Consider the following 20,613-nt stretch of genomic DNA (forward strand, 5'->3'; position numbering starts at 1 on the left):
TGAGCAGGGTATTATTTCCCTGCTATTATAACTCCATAGGTGAAGAAAAATGAGAAGATGAACTGCTACCCCAGTATTCTGTAGTAATGAAATATTACTTCATTAAGGTGGAGACAAGTCTTCTGGTAGGAAGATGGGAAGACTGACTTGAGCCATTGACTGACATTTAGTTAGCCTGCATTATCAAATGGAGCCAAGCTAGAGCAAAGCTTGATGTGACATCTGCATTTGTCTTTTTATCTTTCATAACAGATGCTTTATCTTTAGGAGCTGGCGTGCTGTTTGAGAAGTGTTATTCCATGTGGAGCACACAGCACTAACTTCAAGTTGACTGGGCACCTTAAAATGCTGACTTGGCAGGCTGCCTTATGTAAACAATAAATACACTCTGTAAGATGCATGGTCAGTCTGACACACTGACAGAAACATCCTAGTGGAAATAGGCTTAATATTAAAGAAAACTGAAGTGTATAGCAGGTAAATCACTTTACCTTCTGTCTAAAAGAAGACAGAAGGAGCTCTGTCTTGTTTTAGAGACATTTTAAAATATGCAGACAGTTTTCTCAGCCTCGAGAAATACAGCAGCCCACAGGTTGCAGATCTCACAATGAATCTGTCAGCTAATCAGTCTCATTGCAAAACCTGATCAGTTAGGTTTTTACATAGTGGAGCTACATGTATTTCTTCATCTGCAGCTCTCAGTAGGATCTGAAGTTGGAGCAAGGATCAAAAACCATAAACGCCAAGGAGGTGCTGATAAGAAGGCAGTGATATAATATTTATAAAGTCACAGCAAAGAAGACAGACCCACATTTATAAATGGCCAAAGGAACACTGTGTTGTGGGAATTGTGAGCAGCAAGGTTGAGAAGGGAAGAGTAAAATAGATGCAAAATGCATCCAAAAAAGAATTTGGATTGCTAGAATGTCAGTATCAGCAAATTAACAACTAAAGTCATTGAGTATTGTAACTGGGCAGCCAAGAAACAGTTGGGCAGCAGGAACTGAAGCAAGAGTTCTATAATGAAGAACATAAGTATTTTGTCAGCATCGAACATAAGCTATTTTTGGTAGTTGGTGCAATTATTGCCGCCTTACCCTACTTTCCCTGCAGAAAGACTCAGCTGTCACTGTTATGGGTCAGGCAGGTCTGAACATGAGAAACTTTTATTCTCACTGTTCTAAACTATACTGAGCAAACTCTGACCCTGTCATGGTCTGTTGGATGTAAGTACAGAAACTCCAACCAAACAAAATACTCTTGTACCTTTCCATACTTAAGCTTATGGTAAAGCCATTGCCTAAACCCAGTTTCCTCCTGGCAGTTTTTATCCCTGTAAACCAAGCAATTGTAGACAAAGGGTGCACCCTACTCAGGCAGCACTCAGTGTGCCTGCTGTGTGCTGAAGGCGGCAGAGCTGCAGGGCAGCTGGAAGATGTGGCTTCTCTCGGGTGAGTCCTAAATTAGTCACATGCAATAAAACAGCCAGCCAGATCTGCGGCTGGAATTATTTAAGCCTATTTCATGCTGTATTCACCTCTCATAGTTTTGGCTGTTTTTATCTGATCTTTTACCATTGTGAAGACTAAGTATTTTAAGATTTATTTTTCTGGGCTAAAGAACATCTCTGCAGTTTAGTTATTTAACAGTGCTTCAAAGGAGGCCATTTCAGGCTCTATTTTTAAATATAAGTGTGTATAGGTAAGGCTGCTTAGAATCAGGCAGGTTTTGCCACATTGGTCCATATCCGATCCTTATGAGGAAGATGACTACCTTGCTGTTTCTAATATCACCGTGCTGCATAGCTGGCATCCTTCAAGCAATTGCTTGTGTTTGAGGAGGAAGGGTTGAGGAGTGCTTGTTCAGTCAGGTGCACTCTGTACTGTATATTGCAAAATCAGGGCTGCTAGGGTAAGAAGACTTCTTTTTGCAATACCACATTGCAAAATTCTCCTCCTTCACACAGGCAGGAGAATCTTCCTTTACAGTTAAACATCATATAAATGTCACATGTAGTTTTACTGCTGCAATTGTCATCTTCAGTGGAGCAGAGCAGGCAGACTGGCAGCGCTCACCTGGCAGGCCACACCTCCCAGAAGGGCTGAACTGGGCTGTAAAGCAGAAACTGGAGAGTATTCCAGCTGGATTGAAAAATCAAAGGGTAAAAATAGTTTTCTGAGGAAGGAGAATGATGACATGACATATCGTGAACAGCTTGGCTGATGTTGTGAGGGAGGTTTCACACTTTGCAAACTGTGTGGTGAAACATACGTGTTTCATAAGGAGAAACAGACACAGTAGTTTTCTCTCAAGCTTTGAATGACTACCTCGAGGAGTTTTACCCTATAAAAATGTCCCCAGACTTGCATGGAGACTGAAATCAAGTGTCTGCTCGATGGCAGAAACTGAAGGGATCAAAGTTCAGATGCACTGTTAATTAATGACAGTCATTTTAGCTGTATAACCCTCTCCTCAGAAATCACAGGTCACTAGTGAGCTGACTGAATGTCAGTTCAGTAGAACATGACAAAAGGACAAATTTCAAGTATGCTTCACCACAAATAATGTCATTGCTTATATTGCTTATATATGCTGTATCTCTTCCCATTTGAGGCTGGGGGTTGGCTTGGGGGATGGGAAGGGGTGTCAGTCTTGGTGGATCAGAACAGTTCTGTGCTTCTCACTGCTTCCAGTCCTTCTTCTGCTAAGGAATAACTCACCTAGAAAGCCTTGAACACTAATAGCATCAAATCATACAAACATTAAGGTTGGAAAAGACCACTAAGATCATCAAGTCCAGCCTCTAACCCATCAAAAACATAAAAACCATATAATGCCAATGCAACTGCCTGGATGTATAGAAGCAGCTGAGCACTCTTGAATCAGAAGGCTGTGATTACACCTGGGCTGTCTTTGGTTTAATTGCTGTATCCTCAGTGGTGTTAAATCTGCTTCAGGTGGAGCTAATTTTTGTCTCAGTGGGCTGAGATTTCTCCGCTTGCTGGTGACTGGTGAGAGCATGACAGTATCTGGGATGCTGCTGACTTACAAGAGAAAGTCAAAGGTTGTCTCTGATGGAATTGGTGATGCTTACCCAGATAGGGGCCATAAAATCACCTTTGGCCTATTTCTTTAACAGGTTAAAAAAGGGGGGGAGAATTCAGTGGGCTACAGCGGATAAACAAACCATGGGCATACAAGATGAGTAACTTGAAGGTAAACATACCAAAGTCCTTTCCAAAGCTGCTGGGATCAAAGCGAAATAAATGATAGATCCTGGTGGACTTCTACAAGGTCACTCAGGACTCAACAGGGAGTCATTTAGGTTCATACAAAGTCCAGCAGAAAAAAAAAGTCACTGATGCAAATAGGCATGCTTTTAAGAAAACAGACACATACACTCACGTGCCCAAAAGTCAGAGGTCCTCTTTTATACGAGTACTGATCTTCCTAATAAACATTAATATTAAGCGTTAAGGCTACAGTTCAGATCTCAAGGACTTGAAAGGATATCTTTATTTATTACACGTAGAGCCTTATAATGTAAACATGAGAGCCTGTGCCCCAAAGCTGTGCAATTCCTGGCTGATCCAAGCCTATACACCAAGCTACAGGCTTCATGCCTGGAGTGGAGCTCAAGGCCTGCTCTGTGTGCCAAGCTTTGTCACGTGGGTAACAAGGAGGGGAAGAATTAGCTATGCAGGAGCATGGAAGTTCAACATAACCCTAACAACAGGAAATCTGGAGCAGTGGAATGCCCTTATCATGCCAGCAGCCTGTGACTTGACTCCTTCTTTCTACCCAGAGTGCCCTTCCTGAAGGCTGTGCAGAGGTCAGGTTTTCCAACCTACACAGCACAGCTGCTACATTCCTTCATAAAACTCAGGAGGAGACAGCGTGAACACTGTCATTGCACCATGTGGTTACCTTGTGTTTCCAGTGCTTGCCAAGGGTGCTGCAATGCAGGGAGCCCCATCAGCTCCTTCCTCAGACAGATGTTGGCCAAACCCACACACCCCACCTCATGGGAACATGGCAGAGGCTTCCGTCTGTACAGGCTCTTTCAGACTCTTTGGGCTAAACAGGGGACTGTCACCCCACGTAAGGGTACCCTGATGGGATCAATGCATTTTGTGCCACTTCATGCTTCAGGGGCACTGCTCCAGGTACTGGAGGAATTTAAGAGCCGAAGGTTTTGTGATCTATTTTGTCACACTCATTAAAATAGCTTCATTCTAATCGGAGAACTTATTCAAGATTTAAGCCTTTTTAACCTCTTTGTACTGGAAGGTTTCATTCGTGCTGGTAAACTGCTTATTCGAGGCCCTCTGGTGGTTCTCATATGTATTAACCCGGTAACAATCTCTCAGTACCCGGCTTCTGACTCCAGGGGGAGGCAGTGACAGACGCTGGGGATGACATCTCTACTGTGTCCCACTTGGTTGCGTTGCTCAGGTAATAACGGTGGAGATTCATACCTGAAGTCCACTGGCATGTATAGGCCAAATGCTAAGGAAATACACACTTTCACTTCACTCTTGACACTGACTCACAACTGAAGAAGCAGTCAGGCTGAATGGATAAGTAAAGCATATAACTGATTATTGCAGAGTTTACAGTAAGCAGAAGGAGGAAGCCCAGACAACAGCATGATAATCAGAAAGTCTGAGTAAATGCACTGGAAATCACATTGCCTGCATGTCTTAACAAGGAGGCTAACATTAGAATTCAAGCCCACTTTTTTTGCAGTAGGAAGGTGTGAAGGTTTGTGACCATGGCTGCTTTTGCTGGTGAGGGCAGAACCTGAAAGACAGGAAGAGTCAGACAGGCAGGAGTGTACCAACCCAGCAAAGCATGCACCCTCACCACAGGCTGTGACTCACCAGCCTTGTTATAGACTAATTTCCCCAGCAAAGAATTGAACTGGGCTCAGGCCAGCTTTGGATGTTTAGAAAACATCCAGTGAGAGCACTACAAATAGCAATCCTGTCCAACTGGATGAATGGATAGAGATCCACTTCTACCTTGCACTTGGAAAATGGGTGGACAGCACTTTCAGCAGCTAGTGCACTGCAAGCAATCTGTGGTCAATCTGAATAGCTGGTCATAGGCAAAAATTCTTCTCTTCTGTTCTGTTCCATAGCTTTTAGTGAAAAATCCATGCTTGTGATTTTCAGACATTAGTTTTTATTGTTAGTACCTGCTATTTACTGTTCTTACTGTCTGATGCGCTCAACCTGCAGTTGTATTGCCCGTGAACAAGGTGCTACTCAGACAGGAGTGACTTTTAACCATGTCCTCTGCACAACTGTGTGTGACAAACACTGGTTAAGCTTGGGTTGCTCCTGAGCCTGAATGTGTTAAAGGAGGAAACAGAAGAGGAGAAGGAAGACTTGGGGACTGGAAAATCATCATGCAAAACCAAGCAGGATCCCTTTCTCTCTCTCTCCCTCTTTTTATTTTTTATTTTTTATTTCTTTAGAAAGGAAGGAAAAGATAGGCATGCCAAGCCAAAACAACAGAGTACAGACAGGTGAGCACTGAGGCACCTCCACACAACCAGTCCTTGCCCGCTTCAGCTCAGCACCCAGCCCTCTGGCCAGTCCCAGCACGCTGCCCACCTTCCCATCCGCTCACAGCTTTTTGCAGTCTGTTCATGTGGCTTCACAACACCGTCAGCTTGTAGGAGCAGCAGCTGATGGCAGCAGCACAACAGCAGCAGCTCTGGACACAGTGCACAGAAAAAGGGGAGTAAAGAGCTTGTTTGCAAGCAGTTGTGTGTAACAATATAGAAAGTCCAAAGATCATCAATCTGCTATAAAAATATTACACTTCATAAAACCATGTACTACTATAAAAAAAAAATCTATTCAGAAATGCTGGTAAAACATAATAAATATCTGTACACCAGCTGCCCTTCTCATACAGAAAACATAAAAAGCACAAGCCTCAGAAATCACTGTAAACATCAACGTGGAGCCTGTAAACAAAGTGCTAAATCATGGTCTGTGTTTTGTCAGATTCCCTTGGTACTGCCCAGGTACCCCCTGCACACTTTGTTACCCAGCGGTCCCACTTCACCATTAGGATACTGCTCAGGGCTTGCCTCACATCTCACCTGAGCTGCCTACCGAACAAGGTACTGATACAACAGTAAGGAGGGGCAAGGTTTGGCTACAAGGAACAATCAGAAACAATCTTTTAGCAACTGTTTTTTCAATTTCTGCACTTCCAAAGGCCTGTTTCCAACTCCCCCTTTCAGAATTCCACTTCATCCAAAAAAAAGCATGCACGTCCCCCATTTTCTCTAAAAATTATGAGCATCACATCCATTTAGGTGACACTTTCTGCACAAGCAGAATCTACAGCCACGTATACCTAAGCAAGAATAGTGGTTATACAGCTCCACACTGACCATCACAGTTAACACAGCACAGGGTGATGCAGGATGCCCCATTCTTACATTTTGACCTTCAGTATTTGTATACACAGTCAGATGCCTGGTTAGCTGTCTGTCCTGAGCACACTGTCATTCACGTGCATGCAGGAATGCAATGTCTAGCCTTCCTAATCTTGCATACAGCTTGTAGCTAAGATTTGTCTCTGGGTACTAGTGTGACTTTACTTGTTCTGTAACATTCTCATTCTGCACAGGCTTCTACCCACTGCTCACCTAAATGCTGAGAATTTTGGTTATATACACATTTATTATCTTCACTTTCTGAGTAACAATACTCAAGTTTTTACTTTCAGAAACTTCCTTGTGCCTGCTGTGGGCAGCTGTGGTGGGGCCAGGGCAGGGAGCACATACTTCTATGCAGTTTGGATGTGTGCTTCAAATGGACAGATGGGAATGGGCTTGCACATTTTTCTTTGTTACAAACTGTACTAAGACATCAGCATTACTTTAAGCCTTTGTATTTTAATCTAAAGGATATCTAAGCTTGTTGGCCTAGTTGTGTATCTTTTAGGATTTAGATGTCAGGATCTCCCTTGGCTGTCACTTAAGGAACAGTCCACAGATGTTCTCCAAGGGAATTTTGCTTCTGATTGTTTGCTTTGGCATATTTTGCTAGAAAATTCCATAGATACAGCTTCAACAGACCTGAATGAAAACCATTTTTGTGTGGAAACTTAGATACCTCTTTTCTGCTACAGTAATCTGCTTTGCCTTCCATGTTTGTCTGCCTTCTTCCTGCCAGGGATCACTCTATAAAATCAGGAATTTCCTCTGTGAAAACTGATGATTTACAACAAACCTCAGGATTTCTTCTTTACAATCTCCACAGTGGCAAAATTACACACAGTCAGCACCATTTCCCCACAGCGCATCATCTGAACGCAAACACCTTCTGGTTACTGGCATTTTACACAGACTTGTGGCACACTCCTTGAAGCCAGGATTTGGCTCCCAGCTCTGCGTGCACAACCTGGTGTGGGTAAGCGTCTTGTCTACAAAGCCTATTGCCTGCACTCAGCTCAGTGGAAGGCCCTAATGCCCCATGCAAATACATGTCACAGCAGAGCTGGTGCCTTGGTGCCTTTCTGCCATCCCCTGCCTGCTCAGATGCCAAACGCTTGCTTTGCCCTGTGATGACCTGGATAAGGGACGAGCAGCTAAGGTCAAAAGAAAGCAAGTGGTTCCCTCTTTTAGCATCAGCACTGGCACATGCTGACTGAAACTGCAGAGCAGTGGCATAACAAGCCCTTTAGGCACTCAAGAGATGCCTTCTGCCACTGGGCAGCCTGCTCTGCTGTACTGAAGGACAGTTCTGATTTTGTGTGACGGAGGCGCTTGAGCATGCCTTGGACTGCCATTGCTTTGCTCACTTGGATAGTTCAGAAATTGAAATATGTTATTTTTAACAGCCTAAGGCACTAGTTCGTGGTGTGGACTAATAACCTGCAAGATGATGGATGGATGGATGGTTGGACTAGATGATCTTGTAGGTCTTTTCCAACCTTGGTGATTCTGTGGTGCTGTTTTTTTCCCTAATTCAAAGAGACTGTTAGATTTTTAGCAGCTAAACATATGTTGTGTTTCAGTCCAAATGACTGCATCAGCCAGACCAATTGTGGGAGTGGATGAACTTGATTCACTTTGACCAAAACAGGTCAAAACACCCTCATGAGAACATCACTGGTGGCATAAGTATGTGTATGCAATCTGTGGAGGAGTGCAGAGGGCTGCACAGCTGGGATGGGGTGCAGACCCCACACAACCTCTCCCCTAGGCACAGCTGCTTGCTGTGCATGTGCCTATCCACACCTAGGGCAACCACTCCCGTATTCAGCATCAGATTGCTGAGAATGTCACAAACACAGCTCCTCAGCATCGCATCAAACACTGACTATACTGACATTCTCATTGGGACTGCACCTTTTTGTGTATTTACACACACACACACACACACACACACACACATACATCTGGATGCAATGGCAAGAAAATCCGGATAATCAAATATCATCATATGTAATTGGTAGGCTCATAAATGAAAATAATTAATGAGCATCAACATGTAGCTTTCTGTACATGGCCCCAACCTTGTATGGTTGATATGGGTGATAGCTGGTGGGCTAGAAAGGGCTCAACCAGGAAGAGATTCAAACTACTGAACTCCTGGAAGAGCAGCATCCTGTAAGCTTGGCCTACAACACAAACAGATGGGGGAAAAAAAAGCTCGAAAAATTAAGACTGAGTACATCAAGAAGGGATCAGACTGTTTCCAATGACTGTGAAGAGAAATCAAATCGAACCAATGAAAGATGCCAGGAAATTTCTAGCGGAGACAAAAACTGTACCTAGCATTTACAGCACTTTTTCTACCCATGCACAATGATGACACTTTAAAAAGACGTTTTGTGGAAACAGTTCAAATCAACTGGGACACCAGAAAGTCCAGCCCTCCCTCCAGGTACCCTCAGCATCCCTGTGCCACCTTGCCTTCCTGCAGACAGAACTCACATCCAGGGACTTGACCAGAACATCTCTGTATCAGTCAGGACTTCTCCCAGCACCTTGACAGCAGAAATGTATGACATTTAATTAACTTCTAATGAGAGAAAAAGTGTAAAAGCAGCAAATAGCTGACACTGAGCATAGCTTAGCCGGAGTAGAGAATTAAGCACATCATTCCCTGCTGCTTTGTAAATAAACATAGCCACACCTGTGCATGTTCCCACACAGCAATTCAAGCCAATTCATCCTCTGTGTGAATTTTCACAGCATTGTTTATTCTAGAAAAGAGAAGGCCTTCAAGAAGAGCTGCTTTGCAGCATTCCTGTGTGCACAGCACATAAACCTGGACATTAAATATTGGTTTAAATTATTAAGAATAAATTTAAATTCAAAAATAGACTAATGCAAACAAACAAAGTTCTGTTAACACTGGAACACAGTTTTAGGAAGCATATTGCTATAGCAAATGCAACTCCTCGTCCCATTGGACACTGATGCCATGACCTGGCAATTTCACATGGCACCATAGCGCACCACTACCCAGCCAGACAGTTGTCACCTGTAGCATACAAAGCTCCATGTTCACGTTTTTCTTTTTTTTCTCCCTTCAAAATAGACAAAAAGCCAATATAGCACATTAGCTTCTCCCACAAAGCATCTGAAGTGACAAAATTCACTCAGGAAACAAAACAAAAGCACTATAAAGAAGAATCCCGGGCAGCTCGTGATCACCATATGCCACAATGGGTAAGAAAAACAATAAAAAAAGTAGCTCAGGGAATGAGAAAAAAGGTCCACTTTGTTGAGACCTTCTCAACCAGGTTTTATTTCCCTGAACCTGAAAAATCCAGGCATTAGGGTGCAGATTTATATATATATATATATATAAATATACACGTGTATATATATTTATATAAATATAAAAGCACAGCATCATCCTGTTTCTCCTCCTGATTTATTATCATTAAAGCTCGTGACAGAGTTGGCTGGATCCTTCAGAAACAAGCACTCCCCAACAGGGAGCGGTGGTGGCCTTGCCTGCAGCCAGCCTCCTTGTGAGCTGAGACCAGACACCTTTGTCACCTCTCATCCATAGGCTCCTACCCCACTACTTCAGACAAATGCTTTCCCACAGTCCTATGGGACCCGATAGTCCCTTGGAGGCCTATGTTTCTCAGAGACTTTCTGCTCTCAAAAGACCTGACCTCCACCAAAGTCAAGCTCACATACGTTCCTCCTTGAGCTCTGCTGACTTTGTTCCAGATAGGACAGGGTCAAAGTGCAAACGATTTCCCAAAATCAGGTGTTTCCATCACAGACAGCGTGCTCTCCTTCATGCTGTATAGCATTTATTTCCAGTAAGGTATTATCCATGTGTCTCTGCAGCCTTCAGTCCTCCTGGGGTGAGTGGAGACCAGTAGGCGACCAGCCAAGCACTTCATCGTGATGCTTGTGGGAACTGCTGAGGACATTCAAACCCGACTGCATCTTCATTACAAAAAGTGCTTTTCTTGAAAAAAAAAAGAAAAGTGAAAACTATGTTCCTGAAGAACATCTTAAAGACTCTTCTAGGGAGGGATGGAGCATATCTACTTTATTTGGCTTTATCTCAGTAAGGAAACAGAGCTACCGGCAAAATTGGCACATCTTTGTGAAGTTGTTAAACTCAGGATCCTGGCTGGAATGTAAAAGAAATGATGGAGGAAAGGCAGGCTGCCTTATGCTGTACTTCTGCTAGTTCCGGCGATTTCATGTGCAAGTTGTCCAAAAAGTTCTACTAACCAAGTAAAGATGAATCTCTCAAATAATAAACGGTGGGTTTTCAAAGAGGCCTTTTGGGGGTAATGCTACAATCTGGTTGAGGTAAGTCTTTTCATGCCCCTCCGCTGAGCCAGATTGGAGGACAATACAGGCTCCAGCCTTGGTGCCTGAGGTGTTCGGTTTAAAGCAAAGTAAGTGGCTGCCATTGCACCCTGTACAACAGAGAAAGAGAAAACGTTGAGATAAAATTCATTTCTTTGATGCTTCTTCCTTCCCTTTCCCAGTCCAATCCCCTGGGTGCAGGCCCAATTTCCATTAAATGATAACAGTGTCTGCTGGAGTCTGATCCAAAGCAGTGGGCAGCAGTACATACACAGAGCCCCACCAGTTCATTGTAATGCAGCTGAAAGCTAACAATATCAAGCAGATGATGAGTCCAAAAGCTTTACTTTTAGTGCAGCACCATATTAAATTTCACCTCTGTGGCAAACTATTTTCCCAATTCCTCTCTCCCTTTCCAGAATGTCTACAAAAATCCCAGCTCTTTCGTCCAGATAGGGATATTCAGGAGTGCAGGACATACCTTCACCAGGTGAACATCCTGTCTGCTGAGTTGATTTTGAGATAGATACTCCCTGTTCACTATCCATGGATGTCTCAACACTTGAACTGCTGTGAGACGCTGATGAGGGTCTACGTGAAGCATCTTAGACACAATATCCTGGGTTCAAAAGGAAGAAAACAGTAGAAGGGAAGAAGTAATTAATAAGAAGGATTTAATAAGATCTTCCCAATGACATCGTTATCACCAGCCTGTACAAATGAGAGGGGGCTGCATTTTAGAAATGCTTTATATTTTTTAAATAAAAATCATGGAATCATGGAATCACTCAGGTTGGAAAAGACCTTAAAGATCATCGAGTCCAACCACAACCTAACTATACTACCCTACCTCTAACAACCGTCTGCTAAATCATATCCCTGAGCACCACATACAAATGGTTTTTAAACACATCCAGGGATGGTGACTCAACCCCAGGAGTCTCATCTCTGAAATGTTCAGGTGTAACAACCAATTCTCAAATGGTAATACAATTGAAAAATAACGTGGCAGGTATCCAGCTTACTGAGTGATAATTATTATGGTGACTACATAAAGGTGATAAACTGCCTAGAGAGGATGCCATCTGGAGGCAAGTAAGTCACTAGGATTAACTGCAGCTTTGTGATTGAATATATGATTGTTTTCCCATTTGATAACGCCAGCTGGTAAAACTGAAATCTCCTGGAGGAACACATAAACTGTGTCAAAGTTTCTAATCAATGCCAGATAACTGGAAGCTCAACAGCTTTCCCGCCCATTCAGCTATCTCACAGACCAGTGCATAGATCTGTGTGTCTCAGCATCAGTTTTAATTCCAGCTCCTGGGGTTTCCAGGCTTTGTGATAGATGTGTGGCCTCAACTACAGACAGTACAGGAGTTAAAAATGCTTGTTTATAAACTGCCTGCTCAGACCTAGCTTTGAGGACCAAAAAGGTGGCTCACATATAAACCGCGAGTTCATGGCATTGACTACCCTGTGCTTCTCTTCAAAGTTCAGTTGCACAACAGAAGAGCTGCGTGCTAATTTGAGAGCATTTCCAATTGAAGGTGCTATGTTATGCCCTAGTTTAATTAAAATAACTACTAAAAGTCCAAACACTATTTTGTGCAGAGTGGTATGAACATAAACAGGGCACTGAGCAATAACCCTTCTGACCCTCTCTAAGTTGGTTACAACTGCAGACCTCCAGCCCATTTAAGACGATAGGAAAAAAATATCAGGAAGTATCCACTGACCTTCGCAGTATCTGATACTGAATCCCAGTTTCCTCCAGTAAGAGCATATTTGCCACTGCCAATCCTGGCCAGAATCTCCTCTGGGGTGTCATCTGGCCCATTTGCAAATGGAGTGAACCTATTAAAAATAAAAGGAAAAGTTGAATTTGCAGGTATTGGATTTCTAGGATCTAGTGATAAATGTCGTAGATTTCAACAGGGATTTTCTTCCTGAGTGAACCACAGACATGGTTGCTTCATTTTCACTCAAAAGATGCAGTGCACTGTTTCCTTATATTAAGTTGTTTTGCAGAGGAAAGACTGATGTCCTGCATTTTTTTTAGTATCAAATTTCTATTATGTTCTCAGTTTTATTGAAGGCAACATATACTTTATTAAAATTACACCGGCTTTTTTTTTTCAGTATTCATTTTGACATTGTTTTATTCTTGATAGAGGAACCTTCATAACAGGAATGAAAGGTAAAAATAATGATGCAAAAAATATATAAAATAATTTCTGAAACAAAAAAGGAAAAAGAAAAAAAAATGGTTGTAATCTATTCCGCAATCTTTTGTTAATCATAACATGCAAGTTTGCTGGACAAAACAGATTTTATGCAATAGGTGCTTTAAAAACTTCCTGATCTAGCCAGTCAGAAATCAGTAGTAACACATACTCAGCCTTACAAAATCAGTGCCACGTGTACAGGGCCCAGATATTTTTTCTTCACAGACTGACAACTGATCCGATTTCGCAACTGACTAAAATATACCAGGCCAAATTCTACTCAGCGATCTCAAACAGCTGTCTACTTTTAGAAGAAGGGGGGTGTCTGGGATTTGTATGCCTTCCCTTCTGTCTGTCTTTGCTGTCCTGGATACCCACCAGTTTGGTTTCTGCTGTTAAACAGATACTTGGATTTGGCCACAGCTTCCTATCTCCTTGTTTTGTAAAAGCACATTCAATTTCTCAAGCTGTATTTTCTCATTTCCACCAGTGCTTCAGATTTCACAGAAGTTCAGCCCAGAAAGATACAGGCTGTTATTCCATTCCCACTAAAGGGATACGCTGAGAGTTCAGGACTGGCTGACACTCCAAAGTTGTCTGTTCCTGGCCTTAATAGTATTCTAGACCTGTGCTCCAGCCCTTCATGTCTGAGCACTCTCTGCTTATAGCAACGCTGGGAGGAGAATAACATCATGGGTTCAAATAATAGCTCCTACTGCTTTCCTCTGGTAAGGAAGAACAAAAGCATCCACGATACAGTGGTGACACCTCAACTGTGTAACTTGCATTTCAGATTCAATTACATTTAGAATCATAAAATGGCTTGGGTTGGAAGGGACCTCAAGGATCATCAGGCTCCAACCCTGCTGCCACTTGCAGGGCTGCCAACCTCCTTTTATTGTGGTTTTCTTTTTAGCCTTTTAAATTGCTCAGATACCTCAATAACAACCATCATAGGAGAAGAATGAAGCTAAGGAAAATACATGTAATAATAGAAACAAATAAATCTCCTCTTATGGGTAAGGTGGACATGATCTGGCATACATTCCAACACTGCTGTCCCAGTGTAATATTTTCATGCTACTTAAGTGGTCAGTGAACATTTTAGGACTCAGAGTCTCAGTGAACATTCATGGGCCCAGACCATTAAAAACTTAAGTGGCTTGTAAAGTGTCAAGGATATTCATATGTTTTGGAAAAATTTGTTCTAATTCTAAGTCTTGGCATTTGTTTTCTTGCCTCTTACAACTGAACACATCTCCCAGAATAGGCCAGGCAGTTTGCTGTCTCTATCTTAAACTCCTTTCCGGCTTAATCACTGTTCAAGTATAGCCACTGGAGGAAAACCTCTCATCTTACCCTGCCAGCATGGTGTACAACAGGATCCCCAAGCTCCAGATGTCACAGGCTGCATCGTAACCTTGGCGCTTAAGGACCTATGTGAAGAAAAGATGGGTGAGAAAATACAAGTTAATCTGATTCCTGAATTTTTGCTTCTGTGTTGCAAAAAGCACTGATCAGAGGCTGTATCAGGCAACATTTCCAGGACTTGCCCTCACACCTGGCTTGAAGAGGTATCTGCTCAGGAGCCAGCTGTTGGTAGTGGTGCGGGGCACAGAGGGGCTCAGGCCAAGATTGGTCGGTCAGTGTGCAGGCCTGTCTCTGCAGGGATTAAGCTGGAGGTGGTTTGTTGCCTTTCACCATCAAAGCAGGGCAACCCTCTCTACCTTTTTCAGTGTTTTAAACATTTATTGAAGAAAGCTCTTAATACTCTTAAATGTGTCCTCTGATCAGAGTGGTCACCAAGTTCACTGTGGAAGAATCAGGCACGGGGCTGACTGACAGTGGTAAGCATGTCCAAGTTTTGTTTGAATCTGATACAGCAACTGGATGCTCACTAACTCATTTTATGTCATACTTGTACAGATGCATTACAACTGCAAAGAAAGCTAAAAGGCTTATCTTCTTCTGGTTTAAGTAAAGTGGCCGCATTTAGATGGGAATTAACAACTAATGTGTGAAAACTTTTCCACCTTGAGAAAGCAAATATCATAGTACTCAGAAGAGATCTGAGAAGGTTCAGGACTGGTACAGGATGGACAACTGGACCAGCAAAGATGTAATATGGATTTATTTTATGCAAATGCATACCAGAAGAAACATGCTTGAGTCCCTGTGGGTCCAAGTGAAATGTCAATGACTGATGAGCTCTGCTGAGATAAGGGGAAGAGCTGTGTTTCTCTTTGGCTCACAAAGACTCATGAGCCACCTCCAGATCTTCTACTTGTTCATAAAAGCGAGCTACCATTCTGTTTACTTAACTTCAGTTCTGACACACAAGAAGAGTTTAGTCCCCTTCTGGTGGATCAGATGCATTATTATTATTATTATTGCAAAATGCTTGAAAAACAAATGTACAAATTCAGCAAGTCTTTCTCTGACCTGGTTATCATCCAGTAGTGATGTCAGCTATTTGAAGTTTATCACAGAAAACAGTTGCTAGAAGAAAACAGTTTCAGAATATGTTGCCTTGACAGATTTTACAAATGATGAGTGGTAAAGCAGCCATCTGCCAGGTATCTGCTGGGAGAATTTTGGCCACATCGAAAAAATATGGAGAAAAAACACACTTTCTTTTGTTGTCCGTCTTTCTCAAATAGAAAAGACAATAGAGTCAAATGCAAATGACAGAAAAATTAGGTAGTGATGAAATTTAAAGGAGCAGGCTACTTAAAGCAAGTATTCACACAACCCCAAAACAAAGTTGCTGCATGCTATCATTCAATTTGCAACAACTCTGCAAGACAACAGGGACATTCACTTTGTTCCATTTCATAAGAAAGCCTTGGTGGCAGATACTTCTCACTTGCAGCAACATCACTCCATGGATAACAACAGCAGGCAATGAGTTACTAGTGACACTGCTTTCCTAAAATGACTCTAGCAGGCTTTTGCAACTGTTGTTAAAGGAAGAAAATGAAGCTGGCAGGAGCAAGTGCTGGAAATTTTGACCAAAACGGGGCTTTATGGTGGTTGGGGGGGGAGAGGGGAAGGGGGAGGGGCAAATGGGATTACATTGAACAATGACTTGTGTCCTAGAAATAAATCTAAGTGAAACCAAGAAACCTAAGCTTAGTGAAAGAGCTTTGCAAAAGCTTCTGCCCACTAACAAGGTTCCTGCTCTAAGAGAAGGCTCTGGAGAGAACTCATTGTGGCCTTTTAGTACTTGAAGGGAGCTTGTAAGCAGGAGGGGGAACCTACATTTCACAGTCTGATTGTGACACGACAAGGGGAAATAGCTTTAAAATAAGAGGGTAGATTTAGGTTAGATGTTAGGAATACATTTCTTACTCAGAGAGTGGTGAAGAATTTGAACAGATTGCTCAGAAGGATTGTGGATGCCCCATCTCTCGAGGTGTTCAAGGCTATGCTGGATGGGGCCCTGGGCAGCCTGGTCTGGTGGGTGGCAGCCCTGCCCACAGCAGAGGGCTTGGAGCATGATCCTTAAGGTCCCCTTCAACCCAAGCCATCCTATGATTCTCTAGTGGACTGCTAGAGAATTTAGGGTATAAGTCACCTAAAGAATTTGGTGGGATCTGAACTATATTCATATACTGCTTTTTACCTCCACACATGGCAGGGTGCACAGAACCAAATTTCAGCTGGATTCATTCAGCTGTGATAATGGCTCAGATGCTTCTCTAAATCCTATTTCTATACATTTTGAATTCTTAGATTAACAGCGCTATAAATACAGGCTTTTCTCAGCTGTAACACCAGCAGGGATGTGTGTGGGCATGAAAGATAATAGTCTTATCATTTCTAATGAAAAAAAGAGTTCACAGATTTTGGAGGAAATCTGCATAGGGAAGTTACTTTAGTTTATGCAAGGGGTATGCTGTACTATAGGGGCACAGTAGGCTGTTCACTCGCTGTTCACTCACTGCAAACGACATTGCTCACACTAGGTGGCAGAGTGCTTCTTTCTTTCTGAGGGCTTTGAACTTTTCCAATATTCTCATCAGTGCTACAAATTAAATGTTTCCACATTAAGAAAGTATGCAAACTTGTCGTCAGCCCTCTGCCACTATTCTTCTGTGTCATCATTCCATTTGATTTCCTGCTTTCTTGGTCTGTGTCACCAGCATATTGCAGATGCTGCAGTGGGGCTTGGAAAACGCAGAAGTCAGGTCCAGGCTGGAGGGCAGCATTATATCACAAGTAAAGTGTAAAAGTAGTGAGGGCTCTATGTAAGCTCTCTGTCAGTTCCAGTAACATTTCAATTAATCTCAGATATTTCCTGCTTTAGTTGGACTTGTCTTGCTCAACACAAACAACAGGGAGCGTGAGTCCTGCCTTCAGTTCAAACCAGAAGAGGCTAAGCTGAAACAGCACTGGGCTGACAACATCTGTGATTACAGACACTGAACAAAACAGCCCATCAGGAAAAACACCTACACCTATTTTAATCATGTTGTATCTTGGAGAAAACGTCAGTGCTCTAAACCTTGTAAACGCAGCTAATTTTTGATTTGGAAAGTAAACATTTGTGGGTGCTGCACATCTTTCATTCCTTTTTTTTTGATAAATTTCATGTAACTCATTCCAGTACCTAAAATGAAAAGCCATCAAAACAGCGATAGTACAACAACACAATCTGTCTTGGCAGTGGAACGTTTTTTACTGAAAAAAAAAAAATATCTGATTTGAATTAATATTGCCCCTGGCAATAGTTTCCTCTTAACAAATTCTCTTTCTGATGTTGGAAGGCTGCGATCCTTGTATCTTGTTGCATCGTGGAAGGATCATGTACAGGAAGATCATCCCATTTTTCACTTCTCAATTGCATCCATACAGATGAGCACTGGGTGGAGGACAGTTATGTGGAAGAAAAAGAGGGAGGAGCAGAGCCCGTTGGCAATGCAGAACTACCACTCCCTGGATGTGGGGCTTATTTGGCTTGTCTCTGTTTTCATGTCTGTGAACATAGGAAAGCAGTCCTCTCCTCCCTCACACAGGTGTTGTTAGGTCTGGTAGTGATGGGAACCTCAGCTTATTGCAATTCAGCAGAAAAGGGCAGGTCAATTCTAGGCTATTACTCACATAAAACAGTCTGTTTCTCTATGAGCAGCTCGGTTGGTTATGGTAAGAGAAATGGCATAAGAAATCCAGAGACTTGATGCCACAAAGAAATCCACTCTTTGTTTCCAACATGAGAGTAAAGACAGACAGGAAGGCCTGGGGGGGGAGGGGTTTTGAGATCTGTACAATTTTCCTGTCTTTACTATTAAGTTCCTGCATCCCCTGTAACAGTGAGATCAGTACTTGAAAAGGTCAGGAGGAGGGAAGTTTCAGTTTTTCAATTAAATCATTGCAAAGTTCCTACCAACTCTAGTGTTGTAAGGACTTTATCCATGGGTATTTCTTTTGGGTCTTACTCCTGATATTAAGACTAAAAACAACTTCCTCCAGAAGACTGACAGGAATAGGAAACTTATGGTAATAAAAACTATGAAAGTTCTTTTAGCTGGATTTCTACCCTGCTCTTTGAAATGCAACGAGAAAAGGGTGAGAGGGACAGAGGACTTCTTCCTATGTCACATGTGTTAGTCACAGCTTTGAAACATCATCCTACCTCAGGGGCGACAAAGTTGGCGGTGTAGCAGGGAGTCATGAGCAGCCCGTTCTCTGCTCTCAGTTGCTTGGCAAAGCCAAAGTCACAGATCCTGATGGAGTCTGGGTTTCCTGACTCATCCATGTAGAGGATATTACTTGGCTTCAAATCTCGGTGTACCACCTTAATGAGAAAGCAGGGAATAAAGAGTGAGGAGGAGCATACAGGATTTGCTTCCACATCTGGTTTGTTGTTCGACTAAGTCAAGAGCTCGCACTCAAGATGTTTCAGTTTTGGAGAGAAACTGCATAAAAACCTCAGGTAAATAAAGGCAAAAAAAGAGTTTTAAATCTGTTAAAATAAAAAAGAGTATGCTTTGCAACCTCTGCTGAAATATGATGGAGCCAGCTGTTCTAAGCGGTGGACAACCTTCTTGAGGGTGGTCAAAAGGGGCTGCTGTACAAACACACTGGTGTCAGGGTCTTTAAGATAGCCCTGAAATATTCAGTTGGAAAGGTCACAATGAAATTATGTCATTGAAGGAAAGTCTGTAAGGGTCTTCTTGTGACATAGAAGCGGATGACACCCAAAAAGTGGGGTTATTTTTTACAAAAACCTTCCCTATAGGCACCCAATGATGCATATTTTACAACAGGTGCTCATTTCTGTGGTGGAAAAACAACCTTTACTGATTATACAACTGGAAAACTATCATGAGAACACACCAGTCCAAGCACAAAACACACTTGCTTTAACCATGAAAGGAAAAAGAATCAAATATTTGAATAGTTATCCAAACAGTTTCTCCTTGAAAAGTGGAAAAGGAGAGGAAGCTTGGATTTTAAGTCAGCTCTCCAACAGTGTGTCAGGAAACTTTCGCATCAGCTGCTCAAACAGCCACTTCAGTTTGGAAGCTGAGCGTTTATTTTCTGCCTATTTCAGATGGATTTCTAACTCACTCAGATATGCTATTGGAAAATCTGATAAGAGACACTGCAATAATCACTGCAATAAACAGGAAAGAATAACCAGCAAATAATTACTTTCTCAGAATGATACCCAAAAATCAGTATAATTCAGGGATGAAAATTTGACGTATTGCAGTTCAGATGCAAAATGGCTCTTATTTTACAGATCAAATACAGTTCTAAATGTGGAAAAGGAATGAAGCATAACTTCACTGAACAATGTTTTTTTAGGGGAAAAAAATACGTTTATATTTTGGAGAAGAATAGTCACAACCATTCGCTTTTTCAAAGTGCTGGAGTTTATGGAGGTTGCTGCAGGAAACCAGAAAAGTAATGCTCACCCCCTGGGAGTGCAGGTAGTCCACAGTCCTGGTGATAGTGCACAGCACAGCGCTGGCCTCTCGCTCTGAAAAACACTTCTGTTGAAGAATGCGGTCCAGAAGCTCTCCTCCCCGCATCAACTCCATCACCAGGTACACATATTTCCCATCGTCATAGACCTGTAAGAGTAATATAATTAATATATGTTTTGGACTCAAACTTCATCTAACTTGGTGAAGGTCAGCCCTTTAATCAGCCTATTGGCTTGACTGTAAGATACTGGAAGAAGAAAATGTCAGCTAACGCATGGGAAATGTGCTTGTTAAGCTTAACATCAGAAAAGGCAACTTTATAACACAACCTCATCATCACCTTTTTCTTATGTCTGTAGCAATTCGCTGATTTGTCCCTGCAGAAACTCAGCCTTCCTGATCTGATATCACGTCAGCTGAGTAGACCAAACAGCTAAAAGCAGCACGACTTCATACAGCCTGAAATGGCTCTCACCCAAGTCTCCTTCCCCGTAATGTTCTCTTTCCCGTTTTACAGGGTAATGTTTGCCATTTTAAATACCAATATTTCCCTTTGACTCACGATCAGCTAAATGAACTCTATTATACTGTTGGCCAAGACATGCTTCTAATGATGTCATGGAGA

At 42.4% G+C, this 20,613-nt stretch overlaps 2 protein-coding genes across 5 annotated transcripts in view; both read right to left on the bottom strand.

The window, feature by feature from the left end:
• MPC1 (mitochondrial pyruvate carrier 1) overlaps positions 1–20,613 on the bottom strand; it is a 222,861-nt gene that overhangs the window by 12,408 nt on the left and 189,840 nt on the right. The gene's annotated exons all lie outside the window — the stretch shown is intronic.
• RPS6KA2 (ribosomal protein S6 kinase A2) overlaps positions 9,900–20,613 on the bottom strand; it is a 248,001-nt gene continuing 237,287 nt past the window's right edge. For all 4 annotated transcript variants that reach the window (XM_072331144.1, XM_072331143.1, XM_072331146.1 and 1 more), the window contains 6 exons: positions 19,977–20,135; positions 18,689–18,850; positions 14,413–14,489; positions 12,565–12,682; positions 11,307–11,444; positions 9,900–10,935 (listed from right to left, as the gene is read on the bottom strand). In XM_072331144.1, coding sequence (XP_072187245.1) covers positions 10,810–10,935; positions 11,307–11,444; positions 12,565–12,682; positions 14,413–14,489; positions 18,689–18,850; positions 19,977–20,135 — 780 coding nt within the window. In that variant the 3' untranslated portion in view covers positions 9,900–10,809. The remainder of the gene's footprint in view (positions 10,936–11,306; positions 11,445–12,564; positions 12,683–14,412; positions 14,490–18,688; positions 18,851–19,976; positions 20,136–20,613) is intronic.

This window comes from Excalfactoria chinensis, chromosome 3 (assembly GCF_039878825.1).
Source record: "Excalfactoria chinensis isolate bCotChi1 chromosome 3, bCotChi1.hap2, whole genome shotgun sequence".
In the NCBI taxonomy this organism is placed as follows: Eukaryota; Metazoa; Chordata; class Aves; order Galliformes; family Phasianidae; genus Excalfactoria; species Excalfactoria chinensis.